General features: G+C 42.0%; 1 protein-coding gene and 1 long non-coding RNA gene across 2 annotated transcripts; one reads left to right on the top strand and one right to left on the bottom strand.

Moving 5' to 3' along the window:
* Window positions 1-202: 202 nt before the first annotated feature.
* On the top strand, window positions 203-11,239 carry LOC142487656 (uncharacterized). Its single transcript, XR_012799278.1, has 3 exons — window positions 203-563; window positions 1,144-1,206; window positions 11,035-11,239. It is a non-coding gene; the product is annotated as an uncharacterized LOC142487656 (long non-coding RNA).
* On the bottom strand, window positions 5,386-13,763 carry TFPI2 (tissue factor pathway inhibitor 2). Its single transcript, XM_075587335.1, has 5 exons — window positions 13,395-13,763; window positions 12,061-12,240; window positions 8,491-8,670; window positions 7,880-8,053; window positions 5,386-7,081 (listed from the first exon to the last, which is right to left on the bottom strand). Exons 1-5 carry the CDS (start codon window positions 13,465-13,467, stop codon window positions 7,014-7,016), a joined length of 675 nt encoding a protein of 224 aa, XP_075443450.1. The 5' UTR covers window positions 13,468-13,763; the 3' UTR covers window positions 5,386-7,013.
* Between the last annotated feature and the right edge of the window lie 8,845 nt (window positions 13,764-22,608).

Below are 22,608 nucleotides of genomic sequence, written 5' to 3'. Positions count from 1 at the left end.
TTGCTATGTTTCAGCCATTTATACAGTATGTGTGGCCTGGGTTCTCTGGTTTGGCTTTTACCTCCGCTGCAGCTTGGGAGAAGGGAGGTTGCTGTGGAGTCAGGTGACTAGGCTTGGCCAATGGAGTGTTAGGATTCCCTGCTGAGGCAGTTGTTGCAGTTGGTGCTCTAAGGGCTTGCAGTCAGTTGGAGCTGGGGCACAGCTAGGGGAGGTTGTATAGGTGCCGGGGTCTGTGACCCTCTGCACTAGGCCAGAGATCCCCTAGACCCCAGTTAGGCCCCAACTGACCCTAGATTGTGGCTGCTTTAGGGAAGGCCACTCCAGTTAGGGATCCTGCCCTTTTAGTGATTAGTCAGTTTAGGGCCACAGTGGTTTCATTTGAACTATTGCTGCTGCAGTCTGTGACCAGACTGCCAGAGAGGGAGCGAGCATCATTGTGGAAGTCACTCCAGAGGGAGACATCCCATCCAGCGGAGGATATCGTTGGATCGGCTGATCCCCTGCTTCTCGTTGTTAGCGCGCCCGGGTGTGAGATACCATTCACCAAACGTGCACCAACACTGGTATAATAGAAGTGTGGGCATCTTTTGGGGACACTTATTGGGTGAAGTGACCAAAGGACACCTCTGGTACTGTGGACACGGTGTGGGGATACACGGTGGTGGGACAATGCCCTGCGCAGCGCGGTATAGCTGTAACCATTAGTATTGCTATTGCCTGTATGTGGTTTATGGTTATTGCTCACAGTAAATGTTATTATTGTTATTCTTATACATATGTTTCACCATATACAGTATCTGTTATATAATAAACAAAAAATAATAATGAAGGGAACACCAAAAAGGTGAAGGGAACACATCACAAAAGGGTTCATTCTTACACTCAGTCCATTCATATGGGTACAACTTAGAGCTTTCCTTTTCCCTTGTAGGCTATTTGTAGAACTAACACAATGCTCCTCAGGGTTTAGAAGGGAGTAAGGGCATCTTTCAGCAAGCGCTAAATACCTTGCATTATTAGCATAACGTTAACAGAAACGGAGATCTGAGGATCTCTGTCGGTAAGTAAAGTGCTCATTATCAAATGATTTGCATATGAAGAAGCCTAACGTCCGTACAAATTGAATATTCCCTTATTTTTAAGGAAAATGGCTGAACAAAGCACTGTAGCGTTAAGCAGCTTTGAGGATATGCATTACGGAAATGGGTACGTTAAAATGAGATAACATAATCTTTAAACATTAGCTACCTTCTGAGATCTGAGACCCTTAGATCCTAATCTTTATTTTATACTGCAGGAACATTAAATGCTCCCTTGGGAGATTATTTGAAATGGGTGTATTTGTTATGAGACTTGATCACCTGATTATTCTTGCTTGGACTTGAGAAAAAAAAATGTCCGCCAGTGATAAAGCCCAGTTGGTTTTATGCTATAAATGTAGCTATAAATGTAGGGTGACTAGATGTCCCGGTTTAGCTGGGACAGTCCCGGCTTTAGACCACTTTTTGGGGTGCTGTCCCAGGCAGTGTATGCGCGGTCGGCACTTGCCGGCTGCTTGTGCACGTGTGCAATCGGCAAACACTGATCGCACATGTGCAGTCGGCAAGTGCCAATCGCGCCTGTGCACACGCAGCCGGCAAGTACTTATCATGCACACGCGGTCGACAGTTGCTTTTCGCACATGCACAGTCAGTGCTCGCTGTTCGTGAATGTGCAGTCGGTCAACTGCTCTTGCATGACATTTGTCCCGTTTTTTGCCGGGACAAATATGGTCACCCTAAGAAATCCTATCTACAGTAGCAGTATTACTCTCAGCATAAGCACATGGTTGGAAACAAAAGCATCCTTGAGAAAGCGCCACTTGGCGTGAAACGCGTGGGAGATTTTTTGTTCTGTCCTAGTGGGGTTTTTTTTTTTAGAATGTAATTAATAAACTTTTTTTTAATTTTTTCACTACCTCAGTGAGTTTTCAAAGTTTTTTGCGGGCCCACTGTCCTACCAATCTTCTGTGCTCTTGTTAAACATAAGGAAATGCTGACAGAATGAATATTAACAGAATACTGCATTTATCAAATATATATTTCAGTGTGTAGAATGATAGAAACAATCATACACACTACCTACCCAGTTTTAAATCGAGTGTTTCACAAATTATATTCAAAGGATAAGATATCAATATGAATGTTATTAAAAACCACAAACATTATAACCTTAATCATTTTAAAATTGACCTGTTAATGCATATAGAGAAAAAGCCCATTTTGGCATCCAACTAATAACTAATAAAGAGGAAGGTGACCTAAGTATTTACTGCTTACATTATATTCTATTTCTCACTCTGCTTCCTTATTATAAAATGTAACCGCCACAAATTGCAAGATGGTGCACCCAGTAAAATTGGAGCAACGTTCCATGTTCAATTGTTCCTATGGGGTCACCACAAGTAGTTGCGGTAAGAGAGGTTACTATTAGCGTGAATTGTATTGTATTGTATTGTATGTCTTTATTTATATAGTGCCAAAAGTGTACTCAGCGCTTCAAAAGAATACAGTACACGGAATTATAATTATACAATAAGTGCAGCAAAATCAGATAATAGGAAAGGAAATCCCTGCCCCGAAGAGCTTACAATCTAAGAGGTTTAATGGGAAACTTACAGAGACAGCGGGTGAGGGAGTAAGTGCTGTAGATGGCAGTACTTGGTCACAATGGGTGGTAGGAGTGACTGAGTGTGTGACATTAGCCATGAGGGCAGGCTATTTGGATGCTTGATTTGTGGGGTAAAATTTAAGGAAAGTCAGTGTTAAATGAAAAGGTTAACACCATTTACAGGGGAAGAGGTGGCAGGGAAGCATGAGTGAGATCAGGTGTGTATGTCTGGCTTCAGGTTTAGGGAAGATCCCCAGCAGCAGGAAGGAGTAGATAGAGGGTGTGAATAGAGGATTTGTGTCTGTTTTTTATTGAGGGGTAAAGAAGTTGTTGGGAGAGAGGTATATAAATAATGGTGCAGTGGGGAGTGGAGATGTTGTAGAGAACAGAAATGGTCACAAAGGAGTGAGGAAACAGTAAACAGAAAAAGAAATAGGGAGGGCATAGTGAGATGCAGGAGAGAGTTCCAAGGCACTGGAGGATAAACGTGAATTCTCTCACCTCATATTTTATTAAATGTAGGCCTCTAGTGTGCTCCAAAATTGCATTCAGACATTATACTTATTAGCTTTTAAACTTGAAACGCTTGAGTGCTGCCTGACAGTGTTACTGACCAAAACGTTGTGCTGTGGGGCTGTATAAAACTTACGTCACAGAAGAACTCTTTAAGAACATCTCTCAGATTTTTGGTACTGGGATTGGGAGTCCTTTTGTGAAACACAATTCTCTGATGTGTTTGTTTTCCTGTGACTTATACAACTCGATCTACAGCAACAATTGTGGGGGTGCAGCTAATATTGGACAGGTAGTTTAGAGAGTTATCTTGACCTGAAATTGAAATAGTTAGGTCCCCTTACAATTTTGTTTAGTGTGTGGTTTCTTCCTACCCCCCTTCCCCCAACTTACGTTTTATATGGCCACTGCTAGGGTCTAAGCCTAAGTGTATGTCCTAGTAAGTACTTATTGCAGTGCACACCACAAATTCAGTAAGACATATTTTTATTGTTGCAGTTGGATGTGTTAGTCACTGACACAAGTGCCTTCTGAGTACTGTATCTAAATGAATACTTTTTGAACAAGGCTTTGTAAATTAACCACTTTGACCCTTGTATGTTAGCTTTCTGGGTACTGCGTTTTCTTAATCGCCTCCTAATTGTATAACTATAGTGCTGTAGTGCAACAATTACATTTTATAAAACGTGATGTGGTGCAGCAAAAACTTTTACACATCCAGGCTTGTTTTCATACTGTAGATTGTAAACCAAACATTCCCCATTCACGGGGAAACGGGACGTGCCGCGGCACCAGTGGAGAAAACTCAGCTAAGTGGGCACCTCCCACACTGCTTGGAAACAAAGAGCCTGCAATCCACTTTTCCTCTCTCAGCCCAGAACAGACGAGAGAGAAGCCTCTTCATCTCCAGATTCACCTGCTGAGCATATGACATGTTGGGGTGTGTGGGAAGGAAAGAGGGAAGGAGGGTCTTGTGTGGTGAGGACAGTGTGATAGCTTTGTGTGTAGGGGAGTGATGGCTTTGTATGGGAAGGGGCTACTGCTTTTTGTGGAGTGGGGGTATTTTTTTTTTTTTAGCATGTTCTTGTATAGAGCTGCTAGTTTTTTACGTAGCGCTTTACAGAGACATTTTGCAAGCACAGGTCCCTGCCCTGTGGAGCTTACAATCTGTTTTTGGTGAGGCACAAGGAGATAAGTTGACTTGCCCAAGTTCACAAGGAGCCAACACTGGCAATTGAACCAGGTTCCCCTGCTTCAAAGTGCCAGTCAGTGGGGGTTATGCACTAAGCAGTGATAAGTGGGTTTTCTGGGTGCTATGCACAAAGCAGTGATAAGTGCTTTTAAGTGAGATACATGCCTTTATAGCGTGATACTGCCGGTTGTGACATTCACAAAGCAGTGATAAAAGTGCAGAGTCATGCTATAATGGCTTTTTATCCCACTTAAATGCATTTATCACTGCTTTGTGAATCTCATTGCAGTTAGTATCACGCTATAAAGGCATTTATCTCACTTAAATGCACTTATCACTGCTTTGTGAATCTCACAGCAGGCAATATCACGCTATAATGGCTTTTAATCTCACTTAAAAGCACTTATCACTGTTTAGTGAATAACCCCCAGTGTCTTTACTCACTGAGCTGCCCCTTCTCCCTAATGTGTGGTGTAAGCAATAGAATGTGGTGTTTATGATTAGGAAAAAAAGTGTGCTGTGTGAGGGGGGGGGGTAAATGTGGAGCGTATGTTGACTAAAATGTTGAGTGTGATGTGTGAGGATGAATGTGGAGTGTGTAAGAAGAGTTGTGGGTGAGTGTGTTGTGTGTGTGTGCTTGTGAAAAGGTGAGTGTGTATGCGTGTAAGCGAGGAGGGTCTGTGTAAGGTCTGAAGAGCACAGGTGACCTGCAATCTTAAAAATCATTCAGGGGCGCCCCTGCTCAAAAAAGGCTGAGAACAACTGCCCTAGAGCATCTCCTTGTGCTTAAATAAATGTTTTTATTTACTTGAACATGCATGGTACAACTATTCCATTCATCCCCATTTCAAGTGGTCACCTTTCATTTAATTTCAATAACACATATGTTGCTCATATGTTTTAAACCCCCTAATTCATGTAAGAGGGGCGGGGGGGAAACTAAAATAAAAGCAAGCAACGCTGATTGCCATTAGGATAACAATAACAACGCACCCTTGAGAAATAAGGCTTTGTCATCAAAGGAGCAACTCTTATCACAAAACAAATATTCCTTTATTTTCAGTATAAAAAAATGTTAACATTTTAATGCAACAATGTCAAAGGTGCACAAACCGGGGTGCTATAACTTCCACCATACCGTACTTCCTATAAAAGGAAAATAAAAAAATATATATGTATAAAATGAAACCATTTACATGTTTTAATAACCAGGTACATTAGTAGTAATAGTTTAACCCCACTGATTACATAGGTGCCTGCAATGTACAGTATTACTCTCTGTTATTAGAGGTACAAACAATGTACAGACTGAGTTGAACAAAACCCATGGGGGCGCATGCATCAATTTACTTGAATAGCATATAATGGTTGCGACCACCTGTACCAACACAATGCACGTGCCCATAAGATTGTTTTCGTAGATCCACAGAAAAGTGTTGCAGAAAACCTGTAACAAAGTAGCCTACTGTCTGGCTATAACATACAGTATGGCAAGTGTAACCACAACTGTTTTTACAAAGAACATTCCTGAAAACAATAACATTGTGATGAAAAGTCAAACTTTCATATCGAAAAAAAATTTCACATTAAAAATACAAAATTGCAAAATTAAAAAGAAAAAAAAAACAAGTTTTATTTAAATCCCAATTTCAGATCACAGGTACAAAAGTAATGTGATCTTGTTTAGACTAGACTAAAAATGCTATTATTTACATCTCAAATAGCATTTTCAGATAAGTTTTATCATCAAATTTGCTTTGTAATAAAAAGATTGTCATCATGACTTTAGCCGAAATGGCCTTTTCTGAGCTGAACAAACCAATTTTCAGTAATGAGCAATTTATATACTGCTAAAGTGATCTGATTTGGAAAATAGATGAAATGTAATTTTGAGGATATACTTTACACAAGATTATGGTAAGCCAAACCTACAGTATTATGCACTTAACACCTTTTAGCAGTTGTTCGTGACAAAAAAACGCTATTGGCAGTGTACAATTCATCTGAGTTAAGAGTTAGCAAAATACACTGGTGCCTTTATTCAATATACTATGAAGCCATCTTTACACCGCTGGAGAAGATTTTTAACCAATTTTTTTTCTAGAACAGGGATTCACAGTACTGTATATTGAATAAGGACCTATGGCTGCTATCCAATATGCTGTGAAACTGGCTTCCATGTGAAGGAGAAGCGATGGGTTATATTCATTTGCATGGAGGTTAACACTTCTACAGCATAGAGAAGACATCTCCGCAGCATACTGAGTAAAGGCCTGTATCCATCGAACCTATGTCCATTCACATTGTTCATTTTGAGACAGCTGCATGATCAAATAAAAACAAACCCTACAGTTTTGTTACAAACACAAAAAAATTGCACCGGCTTCCAAATGAGAATGGCAAGAGATTTTGAGTATAAAATAGAAAACAATTTAAATACAAAATAGACTCATTATTTAGCTGGGGGGGAAGCCTTTTTTTCCTCCCAAAATACAATGTTGTGCTTTTAGTAAAGATATTTCCACCGTGACTCTTGGTGATAGGAAAGTGCTACACAAAAAAAAACAAATGTTCTGCGGTATATCAGCTGCACAAAGAAATTCAGAATAGTAATTATGTGAAGGATGTTAAAGTCCCATTTTATTATCATCTTCTTTACTCAGGATTGTGTCCTCAGCTTGCGAAAGTGATAAACGTTTGGATTCCTGTTCTTTGGCTTTTTAGTCCCTAAAAAACAATAATGAATGAGATTATAAAAACAAACGTAATCAATTGATAATATTAACAAAACAATTATATTAGTCTTGTTCTGGATTTACTTTCACATTATTATCTTACAGTTAAATATCTACTTCACTGCACTTTAGAAAGAAGATCACTAATAGGCGGTAGACATTATTGCCTCGGGATACATTCAAAGTGCAGTTTATTTGCACAAGGGGCAATCTGGAAGCTGTCAAAGAAGACCTGTAACATTGTCTGCACAGTATATCAACTCAGAGATGTGGTAATACTGTAAGGGGGTGTGATTTTTGTACTTGAACCCTTTTACTGCTGGGGTTAAGAAAATCATTGTAATCTGATAGGCTGTGTGCTTGAAAAAATGACTGCATATTGCAGGAGTAACTACATCTGTTATTGTGATTTCATTACTTTGCAAATTACCTGCATTTTTATCATCTTAGCTGATTGAACCCAAAATAAGAAAACATGACAAAGGCTCTAGATCAAGCTACATTATGGTGAAATAGGATCATGACAGATAAACATTAAAGAAGCTGGGAAGAGTTGCAATTTGCCTATAACAGTTTCCCCTGGATAGGTCTTATAATGTATGGCTTTAAAAAAATATATAACTAAAAATATACTTACAAAATATAGCTGTAACAAAAGGTGTAATAAAATATGTGTAAGTGACACTTTACTCAATTTATAATAATTTGTTTTTTTATTGCTATATGCCCTTTTAGTAATAGAAGATATTTAAAATAATGTCAACAAAATGTTGCATTTCAAAGCAAATACCTTTCTTGCATACACTATTGCAGTCTTCAATTCTGACAAAGTTGTTCGAATTTCCACCACACCCAGTGTATGTAAACTCTTCACAGGTTTTGCTACCAATATTGAAATAATATCGGGTAACAGAAGCAGAGCATGACCCCTCATCCTTTGGGCTATAGCAGAAAGAGAGAGCATCTAAAAATGCAAAAAACGAAACCGTTACTATTACATAAAGTGCAAATGCAAATACTTCTCAGGATACATGTGACGTTTTTTTCAGGAATCTAAAACTTGTTATAGGTTAATCCAACTGAAATGTTGCATTTTATTCTTAGCATGAGGCACAATACATTTTTCCTAAAGGAAATTTGAGTGCAAAGTGATTTATAAAATAAAAAAAACCTCTATAGATTGAACATGTTCTTAGCTCTTCTAATATCAGGAGAATTGCAACAAATTGCCAACTGAGAAATGTTATGGTAATTTGTTTTATTGTTTAATTTGTTTGTTATTTATTAAAATCAATGTATCATTTTATTTGGTTGGTATTTATCATATTTGATATAACTACCCAGATATTTAGCACTTTGATTTTGAATACTTTAAATCACTGTTCGTATAAAATCACGTACTTCTCTTAGGTGTGCAGTAGTCCAAACAAGAAGCTTCGTCGTTGAAGTTATTGTCATTTCCATAGCATCCACCATAAACAAACTGCTCACACGTCTTTGTCTTTAGGTTGTAAAAGTAGCGTTTGAAATAACCTCGGCATGGCCCTTCTTCAGCTTCCATTCTGCAGATTTTTGGAACTTCTAAGATTAACACAAATAGGTCAATATTAAAGCATGCTACAATCAGGTATTTTAACACTGCATGTGTACACAATGTCAATATCTCACCTTTCCTAATGCAGTTCCTCCATGCTGCCAAAGACAGAGGTCATTACACTCATATTACTCGACCATTCTGCAGCATTTGACACCGTGGACCACCCTCTTCTCCTTCACATTCTCCATACTCTTGGTATTCGGAACAAAGCTCTATCCTGGATCTCATCCTACCTCTCCCATCGTACTTTCAGTGTCTCTTCTGCTAACACCTGTGGGGGTACCCCAGGGCTCTGTCCTGGGACCTCTTCTCTTTTCTATGTACACACTCTCTCTAGGTTACCTAATAACATCTTTTGGGTTTAATTATCACCTCTATGCTGACGACACACAAATATACTTTTCAACACCCGAACTTACACCTGCTGTACAAACCAAAGTTTCTGAATGTCTCTCTGCTATATCATCCTGGATGGCCCTCCGCCGCCTTAAACTCAACATGGCTAAAACAGAGCTCCTCATACTTCCTCCAAAACCTGGCCCTACTACCTCCTTCCACATTACTGTTGGAACTACGATCATTCACCCAGTAGCCCAAACACGCTGCCTAGGGGTCACACTCGACTCCTCTCTCACATTCGCCCTTCACATTCAAAACATTTCTAAAACTTGTCGCTTTTTTCTCCGCAATATAACAAAGATATGCCCTTTCCTCTGTTGCTCGACTCCTAAAACTCTGACTCAGGCCCTCATTCTCTCCTGTCTTGATTACTGTAACCTCCTGCTGTCCAGCCTTCCTGCCTCTCACCTGTCTCTCCTACAAACTATCCTAAACGCTGCTGCCAGAATCACTCTACTCTTTCCTAGATCTGTCTCAGCATCTCCCCTCATGAAATCCCTCTCCTGGCTTCCGATCAAATCCCGCATCTCCCACTCCATTCTTCTCCTCACTTTTAAAGCTTTACACTCTTCTGCCCCTCCTTACATCTCTGCTCTAATTTCTCGTTATGCACCATCCAGACTCTTGCGTTCTTCTCAAGGATGTCTTCTTTCTACCCCCTTTGTATCTAAAGCCCTCTCCCGCCTTAAACCTTTTTCACTGGAATGCCCTTCCCCTCGGTACCCGACTAGCACCCTCTCTCTCCACCTTTAAGACCCACCTTAAGCCACACTTGCTTAAAGAAGCATATGAATAGCACTGTGGATATTCTGAACACATGATACATTAAGCTTGGCCCCCTGCAGACGCACTTACCAGAACTCCCTCCTACTGTCTCTGTACGTTCTCCCTACCTACCAATTAGACTGTAAGCTCCTCGGGGCAGGGACTCCTCTTCCTTAATGTTACTTTTATGTCTAAAGCACTTATTCCCATGATCTGTTATTTATATTATCTGTTATTTATTTGATTACACACATGTATTACTACTGTGAAGCGCTATATACATTAATGACGCTATATAAATAAATACATACATACAATACAGTTCGTTTTCGGAGGAAAAAAGGGATCTGACCACACTCCAGTAGAAAAGAGTATGTAGTATTATTTTGGAAGTCTGTGCAGTAGTGAAACAACCACTCACATCCAAACATATCTCGCATAGAGGGAGTCTGCCACTTTGTAACACATTTTCAGCTATGATTTAATGGATGTCTCTATTACTAGTGTTTTGTGCTTTTAGATATAGAAAGCAGCGGCCGTTATCCGAACATTTCACGGAGCCGTTTTCGTGAACGCTGCTGTATTTTACGCTGCATTCACTCGTTATTCTTGCGTGAACGCTGCCGTGAATGCCGCCAATCACACCCGTAATCTTCTCCAGTTAGAGGATTTGTGTATGGCTAAGGAGCCTCAGAAATGACTTCTTTCCCATGTACAGTATACAGTATGAACTCGTAACGTTAATATTCAAATTACTTAGATTTTAAATAAATAAGAAAAATAAACAGAGAAAAAATGTATTGAGTATTTTGAAATGTTTTTACAATTAAAGTTACATTAAATTCTTTTACACCCATTTAGACCAGCCACATACCATATTCCCCCTCAATTCTTTATACCCCCCTCTCCTACTCCCCCACTCATTCTTTCTTTTCCTCTATCTCTTCTCTCAATCTATCCTCTTCTACCTATTATAAAAAATTTAAAAAAAGAAAAGAGGTATTAATCGAGTGTTTTATATCGAAGATTATACATTCACTACTATATGTAATGATAGTTTTTATGTATTATATATTCTGTGCAATAATTTTTGTTTAAATATATTTTATAATTATATATTACGTTATAATATGTATCTATATGAAAACTTATTAAATAAAAAGATTTTTTTTTAAATTACTTAGATTGTTAGATTTGAAGACAACTTCACCTGAAAAAAACACTTGTGAACACGCGTCTTACCACGGGAAAGTTTGAAGAAATCATGCGGCACGACCTGGGTATGCACAGGAATACAAATCGTGAAATGTACGGATAACGGCCGCTGCATCTGTATACTGATCATGTCAAATATTATCCTGCTTGAATTTCTTCTACTGATACTTCTAAGATACTATAACTATCTACTAGAGAATATTCTGACCATGTTTTTTAGCATATTGGGAGATCTGAACCTCTTCAGTCGCCCATATTCCATGCCTTAGTAAACTACTTGTATGTGCTACTTCATAAGGGTTTCCTTTTGCCTCTCCCAAGCAGTATTTTTTTTTGTTACTGTATTTACTCCCCATATATTCTTAGATGAGGTTTATCCATTATACGCTGCTTACTGATTCATGACCAAAAAGAGGTGGGATAGGGAGTGATCAACTATAAACCATACTAATTAACTTGAGAAAGTAATCGATAATTTTTAAGTAGGTGCAAACTGTGAACTGAAAGTGAATCAGTAAAGTAGTGAGCATACCAGAGAGTGTGCGCAAAAGAAAAATTCACTTAAAAAGAAAAATTCACTTAAATGAATCTGCATCTGCCTCTTATCCCCTACCACCTGACAAGTAGTACACTGTGTCTGAGTGTTTATTTATTTAGTAAGGGATACAGGCAGCTCGTCTCACATATTTTATTTTATTACTGTTACACCCATAATCGGTAATATATGTTTTAAGTAATGGCAATAAAAGTTATATTTTATATCTCAGTGGTGTGCATTTAAGTGAATTTTTCTTTTGCGCACACTGTCTGGTGTGCTCACTACTTTACTGATTTACTGATTCATGGCAACATGCTTTTCTCTAGAATCCCTATCTCGTCAGAAAATGTTTCCCTCCTGTATTGTACTTTATCATTGCTTACAACTATTGAGTTTATCTATAACATAATACAGCTGAAGCATAAAACTCCTGAATTATACCTTATGAAGAACTTACTTTTTATCTTCCAGCAGGATTTTTCACAATCGTCTAGAGAGAAGAAATTGTTGGCATTTCCATTGCAGCCACCATAGAAGAATTCTTGGCAAGTTTGTGTGTATCGATCATAGTAATACCGTGAGATAAGAGCTCTACAGGGACCATCGTCAGGTGGAAGAAGGCAAATAGCAGTGTTATCTAAAATGAAATCACAGCTTTTTAGAGGTTGTGGAGAAAGAATATATACAGCTATTGCCATTTTGTTAGCACGTTGAGAGATTAAGTCAATAGTCACCAATCAAAAAGTTGATGGGCTTATGTGACAAATTAAAGTATTGAACCCATGTCTGTCAGAGCGGCCTACAATGTATTGCATAAAAATGCACGTTCTCTGTGGTGAAAATGTTTTAAAATCAGAATTAAAAATCATCATTAAATAAGCCCATATACAGAAAATTACAATCCATTATTTTATTAGAAAATAAATTTCGAATATAAAAAGAATTGAAATACTAGAGTATGTTTAGTCTTTTCACACAATCTTTAATTACTTTGAATCGAAATATTTTTTTTTAAAAATGTGTACTTGCTGTTAAATTGTTCAAGTGAGTATGACAGCAGATCCCACACAATTAACTGGAACATGAAAACAAGCTGTATTGTTTTAAGATCACAGATGTGGTGTGTATTACTTATTTCATTTCATGGTAAAATGATGTTGTCTATTCATTGAAAGAATTTGGCCTCATACACCAAAATTCCTGCTTTATCTAATGATTCTATGTCTCCAAAACTTAAATTATTAATTTGTATAAAGTTGGACTGCAATTTTGTCTTCTAACTAACCCATCCCCCTTCCGTGTCCAGTACAAACATGCCAGCATAGGAATGTGCGTGTTCCAGCACTTTCATACATTCACAGCTCAGCTTCTGGATAATAACATAATTTGTTTTGGGTGACATTTTGGCTGGAATTCATAGTGATTAATATATATTTTTAAATACCTTAAAATAACAAATAATACCCTACCAGCCATCACGTACTGTAAATATGTTAATGCAATTTATATTACAACTTGCTTTATATATAACTATATATTAAGCAAACCCTTTGGGGATCATGGCTTGCTCTAGATAAACATGACAATAGATGGACAGATCAATTGGGATACAGTAAATGCCAGTTTCCAAACTTAGCAAAAGTTCTTGCTGTTGTGGCTTTTTGGGCTCAATCGTCGAGAAATAGGCTCCCATCCCTCTAGTTCCTCCTTGAACTGGACATATTCCTTCCAATGGATGAAGAGCTGCAAGTCATACGTCGCTTCAACCGACCTCTCCCCCGTCGAACTTACCTTGCACGGGGCTCCCTAGCAGTTGCACAAGGAGGCTGGCGGCGAGCAGAGCCTGGAAGGAAGAGGCGGGCATGGCTGGCTAATGTCTGGACTCTGAACTTCAGGCGCTGGTCACCAGTTCCGTCACTGCCGGGTGCTTGAACAAAGCGGAGGGCAAACTCTAGGCAGCGGAGTGTACAGACATAGGCTCACTGGGGACTTTTATATACAGTGAGGGGAACCGGGATGCTCCTTAGTAGTATGGGGCCGGAACCACGTGGCCCCGCTCTGAAGGAGTGGCTCTGACTCACTCAGTGTTGGGAATGCTGGAAAGCACATTGCAGCAGAGCTGGCCTGTCTGTGTCCCACTGTTACTAGAAGCAGCCCGCGTCATAGCTCCGGGGAGGAGAGTTTTGCAATGGTTACATTTGGATATGTCAAGTTTTTTTTTGGTTGTTCACTAGGGTGTGTGAACAGAGCCACTCCCTCGTAAATGGATAACAAAATTTTACAGTGGTCAAAAGTGTCATGGTACTCTGTGGTACCATGTACAGCTCCATTGTAAGAACAAACATGTACAAATGATTTTTAAAAGTACTTGAACAACTTCCGAACTGTGAAGAAGTGCATGACAAATGTAATTATATGAAGCAACAGTGAGATTATTTATATTCTTAAATATTCCTAAATAAATATTGTAAATACCCTGTTAGAAAGGCAGACACCTGGCAGTAAAGGTATTGATTGCAGCAACATGTCCTGATATTTCCCTGGAAATACTTCTATAATATGTTATTTACGTCCCAGAGAGGCAGGGAGATAAAAATATATATATATATATCATCGCTTAGAAACTGTCAGGCTTCAGGACAAAGACCAGTGCTTGGATGCCCTGGCTGGGAGACCCAACCAGATCAAGCGAGGAAATCATTGGGTGTGGAAATGATTTGTTTCCATGAAAAATAAAGTATAATACAATTGACAATGTATATCATTATCATTAGTTTTTTTTAATGGTATTTCAAATAATGGATGTAAAACCTCATGCTATGACACTATCAGACAGAGTTGAACGCCAGGGGAGTCTAGTTTTGCATACACTGTAGCAGCAGCAATTCCCTTAGCTTACCAGCTTACCTGAGCCAGGGGTACCTCACAGCTAAACCACCTCCAAACCTCTCAGTTTCCAGAGAAAAGGAATTTCATTTTTATTTTTTTTTTAGTTTTTCTTAAAAAAACTAAAAACAGAACCGTCAGGGTCACTAATATGAAGCCATAATGGCATCTCCTGTTGACGTTGCTGCTTTCTATTGGCCGCTGAAGCAGGCCCATACCGTGCACGCCTGGGTCATTTTGTGTCCACCGAGCAAAGTCTTCTTGCCCTGTGGACAAAACCTTTTGTCGCTTGGGAACAGCGAGGTCCCGGGAGGTCCTGCCCCAGGGGGGCCCCTGTTTCTGCTAAGTACAAAAAAAGTTTTCAAAATCAGCGAGCCGTGCAGACTGCTGTTTTAGAGCCATGTCTCACAGCATGCGGAGCTTGCTTACCTGAGGAAGCCAAGATGACCTCAAGTAAGTAGTAGGGGGTGAGAGACAGTTTTAAAAGATTGAAAACCACTTCCAAAAAGCAGTGGTTCTCCACTTCAGTCCTCAAGACCCGCCAACAGGTCAGATTTTCAGAATATCAGGTAGCTTAATCAGACTAAAAAGGTACTGAAGGATTTAACTGACGGAAACTGCCTGAAAGTAACTATCAAAAACTTCCATTGAGACTGTAAAAACAGTTATCATATGTCTTTTTTTTATATTCATTTTTTTTTCTAGTAATTAACCATATTCTCTTGAATATTTTCTTGTGTGGGTATTATTTATTATCTAAAAATGTGCTTATGTTTCAGCTGACAAATTGGAGTTTTTCAGAGGGCATACATATATGACATGCACAACTTCTAGCATGATGAAAAATACATGCACTGCATGGGCTACAAAGACTCAGTGACATTGAAAATGTGTCCATATTAACAGGAGCGTCTTAACATTAGGATAGCAGAAAGTCAAGCATGCAATTACCTCAACTAAACAAGAAGTGAAGTAAGAGATAATTGAACTCATGTTTTACTGCAATCCTAAAATAGCAATTGCATGTTTTGTCTAAGATATAATTTTGTGGTATTTTACTTTATTTTTACAAGTACAAATCAAGGTATTTCAAGTAACATTTTAGGAAATGGTACCAATCTGTTGTCATTTGTCTTTTCTGTTTAAGTTAATCACGCATTGTGGGCCAAGAATAGAAGAAAAATAATAATATACCAGTGGAGAGACCACAGACATGATACGTTGCAACACATTTCAGGAGGTAAATACACTAAAGTAGTGAGCTTTCTCTGCTATGTAAAACGTAAGGCTACTATGTTGGGAAACTGCTTCCGTGCCCTGGAGAAGATTTGAGTTCCATTCATTTTGCTGAATATTGACTAGGTCCCTTAAAACAGCAATCACAGGATAATTTGAAATTAATTTGTCTTTACATTATTGGTAGTTGGGGCCCTACAGAGCAGGACACATTTGTTTCAGCTGCAGATGCTCCCTGTTCCCAAGATAATCACAGCTTTCTTTGCCAGTGTACTTCCTGGAGAATCCAACATAGGCTGCGATTATACAGAAAAACGCCTGCAGTGTTGCCCGTAGTGACACCGCGTGGCTTAAAAAAAACAAGTTTCATATGTAACGGGTATTCCCCCACCCAATCGCATATAGAGTGTATGTGAGGGGGAACCTATATGTTACCAGGTGTGGTGTAGTACCTGTTAGGCTCACAGGAGGTCTGAGCCTCCGCTAGTGAGAGCCTGGGGTGAATCCTCTGGAACGATCTTCTAATTACAGCGCCTCCACCTGTGCAGGATTCTAGGAGTGTAGAATGTCCCCTACACAAGACCCATATATATGAACCACATACACCAAGGTATATATAACACAGGTTTACTATATGGGCAAATAACAATAACATCACATCACATCATACTGTAAAGCAACACAGCCGTGTTACCCTCTGCCACTAGCTGGCAGCTATAACCTTGCCCCTAACTGGGCTATACCTTTACACCCCCTTCCCAACCCCGTGTCCAAAGAGTCCAAGCCCACCCAAGTGTGTGAACAGGCCTGTCACATGTGAGGAGCAAGTTAAAGTTGGTGCACGTGTGGAAGGTTGTAAATACCTGCCCAGGTTTCTCTACACCGGGGTGTCTTTGCAAAGGGTCTACCGGCGCCGCTTGGTCCAGCGCTGATCTGTACCTCCGCGTGGGGTGGGGTCCCGACGGACGTCCCACCGTAAGGACAGTCTCTGGATCAGCCACACAGCTTACAGGAACATGCAGCAAACCCTGTCACTGGGTCCCTGCACTAATGAACTACACAGGGTCTCTCCCTGCTCTAAGGAACTGCACAGGGTCTCTCTCTGCTCTAAGGAACTGCACAGTTGAAGGGGCACAGGGTCCTTACCTAAGGGCCTTTCCATATGAACACCCACCCTCACTAGTGGGGAGTCAGGGCCTCAGCTCTAGCCTGGGGATTTCTGGCCTAGGGCAGAAGCTCGCAGCTCTCTGCCCCCCTTCCTTCCCCCACTGTCTCCTTACCCTAACTGACTCATGTGCTTCACAGTCTGCTTCCTGCCTCTGCACACAACAATGTATCCTTCTCCAACAGGAGAAGCTGCAAGCGCTATTGGCTGTCTGGCTGCCTGTGACCAAGGTGAAAGTGCAGTCCCCAGAGGCTGCTGGGAATTGTAGTCCTTGGTACAGCTCTTTCCTATGGGGACCGCGTGCGCGATCTCTACTGCGCATGGGCGAAGCTGTAATGGCCACCGGTACTCTCCACGGAGCCTGTGCAACCCTGTAATGGCCACCGCATCGCCCTAACTGCACATGCACGACTTCTAGGGGTCCTTCCTGCCTCCCTACACTTTCCTGCGCTAGGTGTAATGGCCACCGCGACTGCAAACGCGCACCTCCCATGCGCAAATGCGCACAAGATGGCGGTGCCCTGTCACTGATGCCGCCGGGAGCCGCGATCGCCCCTGCAACTGCCTGACATGGTGCGGGGGTACCTGCTACTCTGCGCAGGCGAGGAGGGCCAGGGGGGACCCTGCTACACATACATACGTTATAAGTGGCTATACCAATTTCAACTGTCTCCCCGCTTGCTACTGCAAAGCGGGAGACAGTTGATGCGTTTTCAAAACTTGTTTTTGTGCCGCTACGGGCGACACCACAGGCGTTTATCTGTATAATCGCAGCCATAGCCACTGGTGTTAACCAATAGAAAGCCGCATTCAATGTCGTTGAGACGTCCTATTGACCAGCAGGTCCCATAAGGTTTAGTGTGCATTTTGCTTCCTAAGGAGGGAGCTAAAGCCCAGTGGAGTACACTAGTAAATATCTCAGGAACTGGGTAGTCCTCAGAGTACGAAATAGCACAGTTCTTCTCCAGGGACCCCCTAGTTCCAATTATGTGGGAAAAAAAGTTAATCAGCAAAATTGCATAGGCAGGATTGCTGCTTTGATCTCATACAGGCACAATACTTTAATGTGGTAAAAAAAAAAAAGGCTACAATTTATTGTAAATAAGTGGGATTACTGTAACTCTCTTGCTCTCACTAAGATATTGCTGCATCATGTGAATAGGTCTATTGAGTCTCTTGAAAATCTGAGACTTTTAACTGGTGGCCTTTTTAGTTTGGAATAATTGCACCTATATAATGCTGTCACTTTTTGTTATTAGTATATATTCTTGCTTGAGGCAATGGGATTCCATTAGAATCAAAAAACCATACGGATTGAACCATACATCATTTCATATATCTGGTCATCTTCAACTTTTATGGGATTTCATTTGGAATTACTATTCAACATGGGTAAAGCTTTTATACCCAAGCCTCATATAGGTTACTACATATATAAGTCTTATAAGTCACTACCTATATAAATCAGCATTCGACTATCTGCTAAGGACTTGGGTTCTGGACAGCCGAGCACCTGCTACTCCCCTGCAGGGCCACTGGCAGTTTTCACAGGGCCAATAGCCAAAGTTTCCACTGCCCCCCCCCCCCCCCTTGTTGGTGGCCTTGCGAGTCCTCCCACTTTCTCTTACACTTTCCCCCTCTCACACACCTCCTCGCTCTCTCACCCCCTCTATTTCTCTCTCCCTTCTCACACTCCCCCTTACATCCTCTCCCTACCCCAATGTATTTCTCCCCCCTCCTGTCTCCCACTCCCCATCTCTCCCCCTCTCTTACTCTTCTTCCCCCTTTCTCACTCCTCCTTTTTCACTCTCCCTCCCTCTATTAATCACCCACCTCTCCCCCTTCCTCTCATACACACACACATCTCTCCCGTCCATCTCTTAAGTCTCGTCCAGGGTGACGCTGAGTGGCCACGGCACTTAGCTGCGTGCAGAAGCAAGCACATTTGATTATGCCCCTTGCTGGCGTGTCACGTGAGTGCTGCACCCCTTGACACACACACCCGTGCGCGTAACTAGGTGGGCATAAATTGCCCGGCCCAGCAGAGTGTGTGACATCACTGCCTCCCTGTCTGGCCGCAACCTTACATCCCCACCTCTTCCCCTCCTCTTTTACATCCCCACGTCTCCCCTCCCTCTATTACACTCCCACCTCTTCACCCTCCCTTTCTTACACCTCTCCCTTTCTTACAGCCCACCTCCCCCTCTCTCTTTTACACCTCCACCTCTTCCCCTCCCTCTCTCACACCCCCTCCCTCTCTTACACCCACTCTCCCTCTCCCTCTCTTACACCCGCACTCACTCTCTTGTTCAATCACGCACTCATCCCCTCTTTCTCAATAAGGCATTTGACATAGTGCAGGCGATGGCGCACTCAGCACAAACTAATGCATATAAGTGCATCAATCCGGCCATGCTGCGCGCTAAGCGACGTACACAGCAGCGCAACAGGATTTTGAGCCGCCAAAACAATAAATAGATATTTTGTGCAACAGATGCGTCACGGCCGCGTTTGAGCCAATCAGGGAGAACCAGCCTGGTGATGTTATGGCCACGCCTCCCCATCGCGCAAGTGATCTGAGTCCACAGATTGCTCAGACGACAGGCGCGCGTGACTCCTCGCGCTCCGCCGCGGGCGGGCCTGCACTACGGCCGCAGCCTAACTCTCATTCACACTTCCCTCCCACTCCTCCACTTCTCCACTTCTCTCCTCACCCTCTCTTACACCCCCTCTTTGCTCACTCACTCTTCCCGTCCTCCTCTTTCACTCAATGCCCCATTTTCTCAGTCAATTCCACTCCCTCAATCCACATATCTCAAATCCTACTCTGTCCTCACACTCAATCCCCCCTCCCCTACTCACACTCAATTTCCCCTCTTCCCACTCAACCCCTCCTCACACTAAATACCCCCTTCCTCACACTCAATACCTCCCCCTCACCCTACTCACACTCAATACACACCGTAATCTTACCTTGGGGGGGAGAGGCCTACGGTGCTTCGCTGATCAGAATGTTCCGCCACGACCAAGTTCCCATCGGCGTTTAGCTGGAGAAGGTCCCTCCGCCACAGCCACTCGACCGCAGCCTCTCAGCTGCTGGAACCTCCACCGCAGCCACTCTGCCGCTGGAACCTCCACCGCAGCCACTCCACCTCTGGAACCTCCACCGCAGCCACTCCACCTCTGGAACCTCCTCTGCAGCCATTACACCGCTGCAACCTCCACTGCAGCCACTCTGCCGCTGGAACCTCCTCTGCAGCCTCTCTGCTGCTGGCCGCTTCTACGAGAAAGTATGTTTTTAGTGCTTAGATTGGGGGTTAACTTTAGATGTTTTAGTGGTTAGGGTAAGGGGTTAACTTTATGGGTTTTAGTGGTTAGGGTAAGGGGTTAACTTTAGGGGTTTTAGTGGTTAGAGTAAGGGTTTAACTTTATGGGGCTGTAGGGGTCCTAGACTGCTTCATTCACTATCAAGTATCACTGTTGCTTCCTTACTCTATTGAACATGTTTTTTTTTACAAATGTAAATATATGGATATGTACTGTATAAATACAGATTCTGATTTTCAGTTTATCTGAGGGGAAAAAAGATACCTTTTTTTTATTTGGACTAAATTTATGTCATAGGACAAGCTTTTGAGAGTTCTCTTTTCCTCAGGTCAACAATTCTGGTTTACAAAGGAATCTATGGCTAAAACAGAGGTTAGGAAAGCAGAAAAAAACAGAGATGTAGATAAGGTGGGGTGAGGAAGGGATGTTAGAAGGATAATTAAATGGTGGCAAGGAACAGCATGAAGGGGGAATGGGATGCTGAAGAAGGCTCCCCTAGGGACTGAAACGTCAGGCTAAATGTTTACTTGTTGGACTTAATGAATACTTTATTTATTTATGTATGTATTTATTTATTTTGTCTACTCCAGTGCTGTGCTGGTATTTTGGATCAAAGTTGTGATCCTTACAGACTTATATATAGATATACATACATTGATGTAATATGACTATTACCTTTCTACTGAAAGGGGAAAGCGGTAACAGTGAATTCTCCAGCCAAACTTGTCCCTATTTGTAGCATAGCCTCCCGGCCGCTATTTATTGTCCTGGGCCCTACCAGTATAAGCCCTGTTAGGTGCAGGCAGTGGATGGCTTAATTCCTTCAGAAAGGCCTTGTGTGCTTTTGCAGCCTTAGATGCATTTGCTGTATCTAGGGGCTAGGGTGACCAGATTTACAAAAGTAAAAACCGGAACACATTAAAAAAAATATTTATAAAACAAATGACATCACCAACTGCGCCCCTTCTCCTTTGTCTCTCTGCCCCTCTCTGTTGCCCCTTCTCTCACACACACCCCATTCTCTCTCTTCACCCCATCCCTCCATTCTCTCCCCCCCTCCATTATCTTCCCACCCATCCCTCCACTCTCGTTCCCCCCATCCCTTTCTCCATGCCATGCCATGCTTTGTCTGTCTCCCCATGCCATGCTGTGTCTATGTCTCCATGAGGGGGGGGGGAGTGGTGTGTGCGTGTTCATTATTCGCCCTACCTTTCACTGTGGAGCATGGGTGGGTGGGGAATAGCCATCTTGAGCCCTGGCAGCAGACACTGACTCACTGCTGGGGCTCCGCTGACACTAACCCCGCTCCCACCCTCTGCATCTAACCCCGCCCCACCCTCTGAATCTGCAGTCAGACCCAGCCTCTGTTCTCCTCTCTGGCAGCATTCTCTGCTCTCTGCTGCCCCCCTGGTCTGATGGCCAAAACCGGGATAGCCACAAAAATACGGGACATTTTAAAGAATGTCGGGCAGCTGGGACAGACATTAAAAAAACAGGACTGTCCCAGCTAAACTGGGACATCTGGTCACCCTACTAAGGGCGGGCCTAGCAACAGCCAGAAAGTGTCAGCCTGAGGGAAAGATACTGATTGGGTCACATGCTGTATGTGATGACCTATCAGTATCCAGATCTGCCCTGTTATGGGGCGGGGTTACAAGCTCATCCTCTGGGTTTATTCTGACACTTTCCAGAAGTGAGTAGTCTGTTTCCCCTACCCCTGAGGAGTGGGAGAGTGTGTGAGTGTTATCCTGGGCATTACCAGGGATAAGAACCTGGATGGGGCCTGCAAGGCCATATTCCTAAAGGGGGGCTGTGCAGTCTGTCTGACTACTGCTGTACTGAATAAAGAACCAGTTGCACTATAATCCATTATGGTTACTGACCGGACCAGAACATAGTGTCAGTATGGACCATCCTGCAAACACAGGATCCATGCTGATTGGAGGCGCTGACCACGAGTGAAGAACCCTGAAAGCCTGACCTGATGATTCCCCACACCACCGCAGAAGTGATCGGTCCTCCTGTTACCTCACAGGTACGCACCAAACCACCACTAATATGGAGTAGCAGACCTAATTTCACTTAGGGTGGTGGTATAAGGGCTACATATTTATAGGTACTGGGACATGCGTACATATATACAAAGTTGATAAAGTGTCTTTTTTTAAAAAGGGGTAAAATCACAATTATAGACCTGTAATCTTAAAATCAACTGCTGGGTAGCTACTTGATTTCTAATAAAGATATAATATTGAGGAAAACACGTTTGGAAAATAAATGTATTTCCAAATAATTAGTATGGTTTCATGAAGTTGGAAGTCAGTAGGAGTTTATATGAAGCTAATTCAGGCCAAGTAGCATCTATGTAGAATAGCAAATGGTGAGCTGACA

The sequence above is a fragment of the Ascaphus truei genome, chromosome 2 (genome assembly GCF_040206685.1).
Source record: "Ascaphus truei isolate aAscTru1 chromosome 2, aAscTru1.hap1, whole genome shotgun sequence".
NCBI lineage: Eukaryota > Metazoa > Chordata > Amphibia > Anura > Ascaphidae > Ascaphus > Ascaphus truei.
This window is presented reverse-complemented; position numbering and strand designations above follow the sequence as displayed.